Here is an 11,808-nt window from a genome sequence, read left to right on the forward strand (position 1 = left end):
TCTGGTCAGGGTTGACCTCCATCCTGCGGTGTGTAACCATGTAACCTAAAAACTTCCATGATCCGACCCCAAAAGAACACTTGGAAGCATTAAGTCGCAACTTATGTTTCCTCAAGATTGCAAAGATATTTTCGAGGTCATTAATATGCTTGGACTCTACCTTGCTTTTTACCACCATATCATCGATATAAATTTCAATATTTTTTCCTAACTGTGGCTCAAACATCCTGGTCATCATCCTTTGATAGGTAGCCCCTGCATTTTTCAAACCAAAGGGCATCACCTTGTAATGGTAATTTCCAATAGGAGTAAAAAAAGTTGTCCTCTCTTGGTCGTCCAAAGCTAAAGGTATTTGATGGTACCCTTGAAAGGCATCCAAAAACTTATCTGATGATGGCCCACCGTTGCGTCCACCAGCTGGTCAATCCAAGGCATATGGAAAGGGTCCTTTGGGTATGCTTTGTTCAAGTCTGTGAAATCTACACATACGTGCCACTTCCCAATCTTCTTCTTTACCACTATGGTATTAGTCAGCCATTCAGGGTAAAAAACCTCTTTAATAGCCCTAGCTTGCTTAAGTTTCATTACCTTGTCTTTTACAACATCTGAGTGTTCCTTGGGTGAATGCCAAGGTGGTTGCTTCCTAGGGGTGACAGATGGATTAACATTCAGATGATGGCAGACGAAGCTCGGATCTACCTCTGAGCTTCGTAAGCATTCCAAGCGAATACATCAACGTTCCTCTTGAGAAATATTACCAACTCCTCTTTCTCCTGAGGTGGTAGCTGAGCTCCAACCTGAAAAAACTTTTCCGGATCATCACCTACGGTAAATGTCTCTAAATCTTCATATTTGGCCTCCTCGGCTGGCCTTTTTGCAGGTAATTCCGAAGATTTTGATTGCTATAAACCTTCCTTAACCGAGGCTGAGGACTCAGCTGTTGGTTGATGCAAAATTGTAGAAACGAGGCACTGCCTAGCCATGGATTGGTTCCCTACTAGCTCCTTAATCCGATCTCCAGATGGATACTTCACCTTCTGATGCAGAGTTGAAGAAACAGCACCCAAGGTATAAAGCTAGGGTCTGGCCACAATGGCCGTGTAGGGGGAATATACATTCATCACTATGAAGTCCACTTTCACTACCTTTGAGCCGGCCTGTATGGGTAACCTAATCTAGCCCTTCGGGGTAACAAGCTTCCCATCAAAACTTACCAAAGGCGAATTGTAGGTTGTTAGGTCTCCAGGTTTTAAGTTTAGTCCTCTGTACAAGTTAAGATACATGACTTCTACACAACTGCCTTGGTCCACCATTCTTTTCTTCACATCATACCCCCCTATTCTGAGGGTGACCACCAAAGCGTCATCATGTGGTTGGATGGTTCCAATCTTGTCTTCGTCCGAGAAACTCAATGAAGGTCGGATTTCCAGTCTAGCCCTCTTCGGCTTGAAGTTGAAGTTCTCGGCTGGTGATTTAGCTACAGACATCACCTTGGTAGTGTGAGAACCAGTTCTCCTAGGTGCAGCAAAAATGACATTGATTGTACCTAACGGGGGCCTTGGAAGAGCATTCTCCTGAGCCACTATCCTTGACTTGTCTCTTTGTCTGTTGGGTCGATACAGAAATGGTTATAACCTTCCCTCTTTTACCAGTTGCTCCAGATGGTTCCACAGCGTTCGACAATCCTCGGTGGTATGTCCCCGCTCTTGGTGGTACAGGTAATGAAGGCTTTGGTTGTGCCTTAAAGGGTCTCCACTCATCTTGTTTGGCCATCTGAAGTATGGCTCGTTCTTGATCTTCTCCAAAACTTGATGCACCGGTTCTCTAAATACAATGCTCACCACTTGAGGAGTTGTAGGCTCAGACTGCCCAGCAAAATCCCTTCGAGTTCTGTTATTGTTGTAACGGTTCGACCTGAAATCCCTCATCTCTTGAAGGATAACCTTGCCCTTCCCCTTATCTTGCTACTGATCTTCTTCAACCCTCTTATACTTGTCAATCCAATCCATGAGCTGGTGTATACTGGTAACAGGTTTCCCAATCAAAGACTTCCTTAAACCATGCTCGGTAGGTAGGCTGAGCTTGAAAGTACTGATGGCTACATCGTCAAAATCACCATCTATCTCGTTGAACATCTTCCAATATCTGTCCAAATATGTTTTTAGGGTTTCTCATTCTCTCATGGACAAAGATAACAAGGAAGCCAAAGGCCGAGGAACCCTGCTGCACGTAATAAAGCGGGACCCAAACGCTTGGGTGAGTTCCTTAAAGTTTTGGTGGTACAGGTAATGAAGGCTTTGGTTATGCCTTAAAGGGTCTCCACTCATCTTGTTTGGCCATCTGAAGTATGACTCGTTCTTGATCTTCTCCAAAACTTGATGCACCGGTTCTCTAAATACAATGCTCACCACTTGAGGAGTTGTAGGCTCAGACTGCCCAACAAAATCCCTTCGAGTTCTGTTATTGTTGTAACGGTTCGACCTGAAATCCCTCATCTCTTGAGGGATAACCTTGCCCTTCCCCTTATCTTGCTACTGATCTTCTTCAACCCTCTTATACTTGTCAATCCAATCCATGAGCTGGTGTATACTGGTAACAGGTTTCCCAGTCAAAGACTTCCTTAAACCATGCTCGGTAGGTAGGCTGAGCTTGAAAGTACTGATGGCTACATCGTCAAAATCGCCATCTATCTCGTTGAACATCTTCCAATATCTGTCCAAATATGTTTTTAGGGTTTCTCATTCTCTCATGGACAAAGATAACAAGGAAGCCAAAGGCCGAGGAACCCTGCTGCACGTAATAAAGCGGGACCCAAACGCTTGGGTGAGTTCCTTAAAGTTTTGGTGGTACAGGTAATGAAGGCTTTGGTTGTGCCTTAAAGGGTCTCCACTCATCTTGTTTGGCCATCTGAAGTATGGCTCGTTCTTGATCTTCTCCAAAACTTGATGCACCGGTTCTCTAAATACAATGCTCACCACTTGAGGAGTTGTAGGCTCAGACTGCCCAGCAAAATCCCTTCGAGTTCTGTTATTGTTGTAACGGTTCGACCTGAAATCCCTCATCTCTTGAGGGATAACCTTGCCCTTCCCCTTATCTTGCTACTGATCTTCTTCAACCCTCTTATACTTGTCAATCCAATCCATGAGCTGGTGTATACTGGTAACAGGTTTCCCAGTCAAAGACTTCCTTAAACCATGCTCGGTAGGTAGGCTGAGCTTGAAAGTACTGATGGCTACATCGTCAAAATCACCATCTATCTCGTTGAACATCTTCCAATATCTGTCCAAATATGTTTTTAGGGTTTCTCATTCTCTCATGGACAAAGATAACAAGGAAGCCAAAGGCCAAGGAACCCTGCTGCACGTAATAAAGCGGGACCCAAACGCTTGGGTGAGTTCCTTAAAGGAATCAATGGAACCTGCCTTTAGTCCATCAAACCACTTCATCGCCACAGGTCCTAAACTGGATAAGAATACCTTGCACATCAAGGGCTCGTTCTTAGAGTGTACGACCATCCTTTGATTGAAATGGCTAACATGCTCTACAGGGTCTATTCTACCATTATACATGGTGAATGTGGGCTGTGCAAACCGCCGGAGGAGTCTCCCTCTCTCAATCCAGTGCGTGAAAGGTGACCTGGAAATTTGGTTGAGTGCTTTGCTCATAGCATCGTTTCCCAGACCTTCTAAGGATGAATTTCTGTTTCGACACTTGTGATGATAGTTCTCATCATATGAGAAAGACTTGCTAGGAGGAGTCCTTGATTTGCGCCTATAGCTACAATCCTCTTCACCATCAGAAGAGAAGTCAGAATGAGATGGAGCTCACTTTCGCCGTTCATGGCGCAAGCTCCTCTTCAAGTGATCAATCTCCTTCTGCATGTTTCTGGCATTCTCTTCACGAGAGACATGACTTTTACCCTGAGATTGACTCTTATTGATATAGGTAGTATGTACATTTCCCTCTCGGTTTCTCCCTTGCTCAAGTTCACGGAAATGATCTTGACGTTGAGACCCTATGAATTCTGCTTGGTTTGGACCTTAACCTACCATTGTTGAACGTTAAACTCAGTATCACACCAGTAATTCCCACAGACAACGCCAATTGTAAGGACCAGATTTATGTTCCTTAGCCCAAAGGTTGTTGCGCTTAGGCCGAAAAAGCCCAAAACAATGAATTTGTAAAGAGTGGGTTGGAAAAACTGGGATTTAATGATTCAAAATAATATTAAGGTAGATTGCCGTGACACAAGAATGAAAACAGACGGGTTTATGTTGAAGAAAAAACGTCCTTGGCAAGGTCCGAGGAGCACAACTCTTATATATTTCTCTTAGGTTTGATTACAAGATTGGTTCCTAGTTGCTACGGTATTTTCCACTTGATTTTGTCGTCCCCCACTCTCCCTACCTTCTTTCTCTTTTATACTCTTATTTCCCTTCACCTTCACCCCCCACATGCATGCCCGATGGCTGGTGTTGATACTTGTTCTATTAGCCCCTTTCCTAAGTCTCCGTGTAATAGTTGTAAGGTTGATAACTACTGTCCAGACATCACCTCCACATTAATGCAGCCAGAGAGTTAGCTGGGGAGCAATTAATACGGTGGTAACAGCTTTTCCCTTAGATATTTTAGGACTCTCCTTCGTACCTTGTTTCTGTAATGTTTATCTGTGCTAGTAGAACTTCCTGGAACATTCCCTTGGACAGCAACCTATGTATTCGGACCTTGGCTTTGGATAGCCGAGGATACATTTATCCTCGGCCCATCCTTTCAAGCTATTATGACCAAAACAAACTTCTTTATTTAGTAACACAATCTCCTATGCTAAAGATTTATCCTCCTCAAATAACCCCTCATCCTCGGCTTGGGCCATGGGTCCAAGATACAACCAGATAAAGAACTCTTGGGCCCAATATCCCTATAGTTATATATTTTTATATTTAAATAATAAGAGCTTCTAAACACGCACGTAGAAGGATGGCAATATGGAGGAATGAGGCTGGATCATAATTGCCTTGTCCACGCTTTGTCCCCTATTTAGGTTGGGTTGGAGATGTTTTACTAACCTAATGAGAATGAAGACATAAAGATAAAACATAAAGAAAAATACAACCATGAAAATACTAAAAATCCTTCCCAAAAAAAGAAAAAAAGAAAAGAAAAAGAAATACTAAAAGATAAGGAATGACAAATATTTTGAAAATAGTAGTAGAATATGTATAAAATAAACTAACCTCATCACACGAGCTTTGCACGTGCGATGAGACTCTTTATATATATATATATATATATATATTTTTTTTTTTTTTAAGCTAAATGTAATTTTTTAATTTGAATTTATCTATTATTAATGAGGTTACATGGAAAGAAATTTTTAAGAAACTAAAATTTAGGATTTGAAATGGAGTAAATTGTTGGGTTTAGTGAGTATTAATTTTTAGGAAAAAAACTTCTTTGGAAGTTTTTTTTTTTGAATTTTGTTGAATTACAATTTTAACCCAATTTTTTATTTTTTTTAAAATAAAGATTATCTAATTAGATTAATGATATTTTTGATATTTTTTAAAATCGTAACAAAATTTTTGAATTCTCTTCATATATAGAGATAAATTATAACTAACATATGTATAGAAAGGAGTAAATTATAATTTATATGTATATGTATATTTTGAGATGGATTGTAGCAAAGACGAGGCAGGGTGAAGTGGGGAACAAAACCTGTCCTTGCCCAATAACCATTTTGTGGTGGGAAGAAGCGGGCCAGAGCGGATTAGGTGGGGGGTGGGGTGTTTTTGCCATCCTCTACAGCACGTGTGAGTAGTAAGCAACACTATTTACTTGACATGTTCATAGATCTCTTTTTGTGCAGGATTCCGATTTATACAACCAAGCCTAAGTCCAGTGACATTAATGGACCGTACTACATGACATTGGGTCTCCAAGCCCAATGAATTCAAAGAAACTATTCAGGAAGAAGAGTTGTATTGAAACAGAGACAAGTCAGACAACACGTGACTTAGTACTTAGTACGACTCATATAAATTGTCTGACGTGGCGGGATATGATTGGTTTGTCTGCGTGGAGTTAAATTGCACCTTCAACCAGACCATCTTCAAGTGCAAAAGCCTTCCTCGTCTTCCTAGTTCTTCTTCGGGGTTTTTAAGAAAATCCAAAACATTACAGATAAAGAGAGAGAGAGAGAGAGAGAAGAAGATGAAGGTGTTGTGGGTGATCCTACTTTCATACACTCTGTATCACCATGTGTTAGCCGATCAGATCTTCTCAGCCCAAGTTGGTAAATCCTGAACTTGATTTCGTATCTGTTTCAACTTGTTCTAGAAAAATTCTAAATTCTTTGGTTCACTTTTCATCGATTAGCTACAAAGACTGTCTTTTTATTTAATTTAGTTTGATGGGTTTTTTTTTTTTTTTTGAATTGCTTTGGTAGAAATTTCAGGCGTTTATGGGTTAATGCGTTTCTGGGTCCATGGAAAGTCTCATAGGGGTATTTGGGTTAAAGTAAGTGAGGCACATACTATTTTCTCATTTAGAGGGTTTATAGGAATATTTGTGGTGATTAATGATTGCAAAACAAGTTCCTTTGCTTTGCTTCAAAATAATCCTATTGGCTTCAAAGGGAAAAACTTAGGTACATTATATTAGGTTCCCCAAAATTCACACACTTATCTGCATTGATCAATACAGCACAAACAGTATTATCTTTCCCGAAGAGAATTCAATTCATCCAATTGCGTGTTTGAATTTAATTGGGAAACCTAGTGTACTGCATCTAAGGAACAGTACTTATGTTTTGTCCTTAATTAAAAAGAAGAGAGTAGGACAGTTCATCTATTATTTGACTCGCTGAAGGAGTCGTATTATGGCTTGTGAGCAAGGGATGTAGACTAGAGAGAAATCTTTCATAGTAACTAATGGGTATTTAGAGCGTTTCAGAATTTAATTGTGATAGGTTTCGTGCTGATTAGAGAATGATATGTGCTTTGGAGGGCCTTGTTTGAAGGCTTAATCAATTTTAGGGCTTTAAGTTAACTATATATGTCACTAATTGTTTATATTATTGACCTAGTGGTTCAAAGTATGATGTTTTACATTTCCAAGGGGTTTACAATCTTTTTTAGTGTTTAAATGGTCTACTAAATAGGGCCAAGTTTTATTGATGATCCCTCACATGACACCAATCGGCTCAGTAGGAATTTTGCATCAATCTGAGAGCTGGAATAGAATGATGGATCATATTTTGATCCATATAGAAGCCCCAAATGTTAAGAAATGGCTGGCTGCTTCTGCTAATGCATGCTTATTTCATCCAAGACCAGTAAAATCATAGATAGTGCAACTATGACGACAAGGTGTTAAGGAGTGGAATAAACTATCTAGGATCAATATCTTTGAGCTGGAAAAAAGGACTTTTGGGAACATTATGGAATGGTTCAGCCATAGAAAGGCTGTAGTAGGTGCTGACTATGTATTGAAGTGGCAGTTACAGTCCCAATGGCTTCAAAGGCCTAATGATTCATGTGGGTGTATCAGTTAGATTGTTATATGTGTTTCTTTCCTACTTGGTGTACAAGCCAGGTCTTCATGTGGAAGTTGTGTCTCCAACCACTTTTTCTTGTCTCTGTTATTGGCTATAATCCGAAAGTCTGGTTTCTTGTAATTTATTTCTAGCACTCCAAGTTAATGTTCTTATCTCTACTACAATAACTTTTGATCAGCAGGTGGCACATTTGGTCGCAGCTTCCGTGAACCAAAGTATAAGATTGAATTCCATCCAGAAGATTCACCTTTTCATCCTGTAAGTAGTTTAAAAGCCTTTTAAATTTATTTGTTGTTTGGTCCTAGCTAGATGGATGCTCCAAATACATTTTTTTTTTTTTAAGTAGCCATTTTGGGTTTGTGGTCTGACTTTGGAGATTCCTTTTTTTCTTTGACTGTTTAAACTTAATCTACGAAGCATTTTTTGTTACTTGGATGTCACTTTTTTGAGTAATTAAGTTGATTGTGCATGATGCTTTATCTAATTGACATGTACTTCTTGTATTTTCTTCGAATTTATTCCAGTAGAAAATACGAGGCATTTTTGTCACCCTTTTGAGTAGTTAAAGTTGATTGTGGACAATGCTTAATTTAATTGACATGTACTGCTTGTATTTTCTTCTAATTTATTGCAATAGAAAATATCTTATTAACAGAAGCCCAATTAGTGCTCTTTTCTGCTACCATAAACCTTAGGATAATAATTTTTATCATGAAAGCAGAAATATTTGTGAGATATGAAAGTGAGGTAACTTTGTTCTTTTCTTGCAATAGTAAGTTTGAACAGAGAGCCATTGTTACTCTTTAAGGTGCTTAACCTTATTGAACATGGTAAAAGTGCTTTCCCTATGCAGTTATTACAGGCTTGGCTTTTTATTAGTCAGTGATTCTGTCAAGTTTTGCTATATGAGATTGCCTTGGTCAGTTTCTTGTAAAGATGGTGTTAGCAGATGACCTTAGGATCACATTTTTGGTTCACAGATTACTTTTTTTTTTGGTTTCCTTCCAAGTTCTTTGTGCCCAAAATTTATTGTTTCTATGTTAATTGAAGAAGAGAAAGTACAAACTGTGAAAGTTTGATCTAATAATTGGGCCCGTTTTATTTGGCAGGATGGTGATCAGGAGTCTGTGGTTATGCCCAATAAAAATGGGGAGAATTTTTTATGTTTTTTGCCTAAGGTGGAGAAAGCCAAGAGTGGAAAGCCAGTTACTAGGCACAACACAAGCAGCATGATAGTGGAAAGTGAAAAACGAATTAAATTAAAGACACCAGATGAGCTGCTTGAAGCACTGAAGGACCGATGCTTGATCAGAGTTAGTATCTGTCACCCAAAAACTATCTTGATTGTGTGCCTTGGTTGACTGATACTTTTTAAAGTTACTTAAATTAAAAATACTTGTTTCTTTGTTGGAATTATGTAGCTCGCATTAAGTTGCAATACTTGTTTCTGTGAATTATGCCTGCTTTAATAATCCTGCATCTACCTGAATTATCCTCTAATGTTACCAAATCCTTTATGCAGCAAGAAGGCTGGTGGTCATATGAATTTTGCTATCAGAAAAAGTTACGTCAAGTTCATTTGGAGAATGAAAAGGTATTCCTAAAGTGGCTCTAAGGTTCTCATCTCCTAGAGTACTCCTTCTGGGGTGGGCTTGGGGCTTACGCCTATAAGGCGTTCATCTACTTCTCTCCTCCTCCTTAATTACTTAGCCAAAAAATAGATTCACTTCTGTTATACTAGGCCATTATTTGTTATTTGCTTTTGTCACTGTGTGTTTTTGGTAATATGTTATTAAATCAGAGCATGATGGTTTTATGGGAGGAAGTGCTCTAATACAGTAATATGCATGTGATGAATCCAATAAACAGTATCTTAATAAACTTTTGGTTGGTGGTTTTTGGGCTATGACTGTAGTTTTGGTGGATCCCACTTAATGAATTAATTGCTGAAGCTTCAAATAGATTGGATTCATATCTGTCCAAGATTTCATTTTGTAACCATCCTTGTAGTGATAATTGTAGTAGTAGCAGTATCATTCTTAGCAGCAGCAATTGTAGTAGCAATAGCACTAGCTGGTTGAAAATTTCAGTTATCATGATTCCTTTATTGAAATTATTTGAGTGTTGAAGACCTGAAAATTCTTAGAATCATGTGCTAATAAGATAAATTTTTCTTTCATTACAGGAGGTTCAGGAGTTTGTCTTAGGTCAGTACGATGCGGAGGCCACAGCTGCTTTCAACCAGAATCTCTCTGATATTTCTGAATTGAAAGATCCCCACTCAAAAGATGCATCTCAAAGGTATGCTTTTATTAATATGATAATTGATAGGTTAGGTACAAGGGAAAACTTGTTTTTAATTAAAAAGGGGCTTTGGCCTAGAAAACTAAAAGAGGAGGAAGAGTCGATACTGATTATTGTATTAAATGGTTCATGTAGGTATCATGCTCATCAGTATACAAATGGAACCATGTGTGATCTTACCAATCAGCCACGAGAGACTGAGGTATGAAGTAATTGAAAATCAAGTGGCTTTCAATTTTCCTTCCCTTCTCACTTATGCTCAATCTTTTCTTGTTTTCATTTGCAGGTGAGATTTGTATGTGCAGAGACCAGAGCTATGATTAGTTCTATTACAGAGCTGTCCACTTGCAAGTATGCACTTACGGTTCAATGCCCAACGCTTTGCAAGCACCCGTAAGTGTCTCTCTCTCTCTCTCTCTCCATATAATGTGCAAATTAAATGAGAGAAAAATATGAGTGTTTTCTTTTCTGATGGAAGCATATCATTTTATGGTGCTAAAAGTGCCTGGTGTTCTACATGGTCTGATGATCACCTTTGACCTGGCAGATTGTTCCAAGAAGAGAGACCAGTGTGGCACACCATTAACTGTAATGTGCTTCCTAAAGACTATAAGGATACAAAAGTGGGGGAAGAATCCAAAGAAAAGCAGATTCTTATGGTCACAGACGATGAAGCTCCTTCTAGTTATGATTCAAAAGAGTGACAGACATTGATACATAGAGCTTTGTCGATACAAATTAAATGAGTCAAAAGAATGACTGTTGTATGGCTCTCTGCTTTCTTTTGCATATAAATGCAGTAGATAGATAGGTTTTCCTTTTTTTTTTTTTTTTTTTTTTTTCCGAAGATAATCGATCCTTCCAGGTTTTTGTTTAAGATCATCATACTCTCCAATTAAAAAAAAGTTCATCATACTTGTGGATAGCTCTCCAAGAAGATTCTCCTCTCTCTCTCTCTCTCCCCCTCAATTTTCTAAGAATTGGAAACCAGCTGGAACTAATAATGCATAATACAATACAATTTCCTTCAAACAAGTATACTTGGTTCAATTCTGTGTTCTGACCTTCTTAGAACGATGTATATCCTTTGCAGCCAAATAGCATTTGGTATTTGCCTAGAAAGATATGAAAGGGCATAATTCATATGCACAAATGGTCATGGGATTTAATTGATGTTTGATTCTATGAAGTAGCTTCTTAGCTTTGTGTAGTATGAAATGCTTATCCTGTCATGAGCAGGAAGAGGTCAAAATGTAGATCAATTGAAGGCATGTCTGGCATTGCATCAGGAATGCGCTAAAAAAGCTTTAAAGCTCTTTACCACTAATGCTCTACAACTAAACCTTCACTTCCTACAACTATCCTGAGATAAGTAGTTTAGGTGGAAGAGTCTTGTTTTGTAACTGAATGTGTCTCCTGCTTAGGGTGTTTGTTTTATTGGTTTGAATAAAGCTGCTTATTCATTCCCACACACCCCCCCCCCCCCCCCCCCCCCCCCACACCTCCCCAAAAAAAAAAAGTGCTTACTGAGATTGTTTATGAGACAAGCATGGCTGAGTTCTTAGCTATCTGCCTGATGTTATTACAGAGGAAGAAACTCTGTATTAACTAGTTTGTGACCTGCTCAAAATTCTGAAAGAAACTAATCTGTGATCTGTAGTTGCAGGCTATATTGCGGTTAGAGGGAAAGCTAAGTCTCAATATTGCACCCTCAAAACCTAGACTCCTGAGGCTTGATTTTTAAGCAGAAGCAACTATAATCACCCAGCTCATGATGCTTGCTTTATGAGCACGAGCAGGGCGCCATTAAATAAAGATTACTCCTGGGATATTGAATCTCAACAGAGAAAATACTTGCAGATTAAGCCCCTTCTTGTGCTCTTGTTTGTGATGGAAGCCTGTCCTGTTTTTTTTCATTTAGTTCATTTGACAACTTAAATGGTTCA

The 11,808-nt window shown here is 39.0% G+C and overlaps 1 protein-coding gene across 2 annotated transcripts; it reads left to right on the forward strand.

Annotated features, from left to right (window-relative positions):
- The first annotated feature begins 6,108 nt into the window (after positions 1 to 6,108).
- Positions 6,109 to 10,787, forward strand: LOC126715496 (protein OS-9 homolog). Of its 2 annotated transcripts, none has more exons than XM_050416118.1 (8): positions 6,109 to 6,295; positions 7,740 to 7,816; positions 8,668 to 8,871; positions 9,081 to 9,152; positions 9,744 to 9,859; positions 9,998 to 10,064; positions 10,149 to 10,255; positions 10,410 to 10,787. In XM_050416118.1, the coding sequence occupies exons 1-8, from the start codon at positions 6,214 to 6,216 to the stop codon at positions 10,564 to 10,566; spliced, it is 882 nt and encodes a 293-aa protein (XP_050272075.1). In that variant the 5' UTR covers positions 6,109 to 6,213; the 3' UTR covers positions 10,567 to 10,787. The 2 variants fall into 2 exon arrangements, with proteins under 2 accessions (XP_050272075.1, XP_050272074.1); XM_050416117.1 differs by having other exon boundaries at positions 6,110 to 6,295; positions 7,737 to 7,816.
- The last annotated feature ends 1,021 nt before the right edge of the window (positions 10,788 to 11,808 follow it).

Source organism: Quercus robur, chromosome 2, assembly GCF_932294415.1.
Source record: "Quercus robur chromosome 2, dhQueRobu3.1, whole genome shotgun sequence".
NCBI lineage: Eukaryota > Viridiplantae > Streptophyta > Magnoliopsida > Fagales > Fagaceae > Quercus > Quercus robur.

What these genes read in the sequence shown, in the direction of transcription:
- LOC126715496 (XM_050416117.1), top strand. Translation starts at nt 6,214, where the DNA reads ATGAAGGTGTTGTGGGTGATCCTACTTTCATACACTCTGTATCACCAT. An exon ending in GATCTTCTCAGCCCAAGTTG is followed by an intron (nt 6,296 to 7,736) that starts GTAAATCCTGAA and finishes ACTTTTGATCAG; the next exon opens with CAGGTGGCACATTTGGTCGC. An exon ending in ATCAGCCACGAGAGACTGAG is followed by an intron (nt 10,065 to 10,148) that starts GTATGAAGTAAT and finishes TTTCATTTGCAG; the next exon opens with GTGAGATTTGTATGTGCAGA.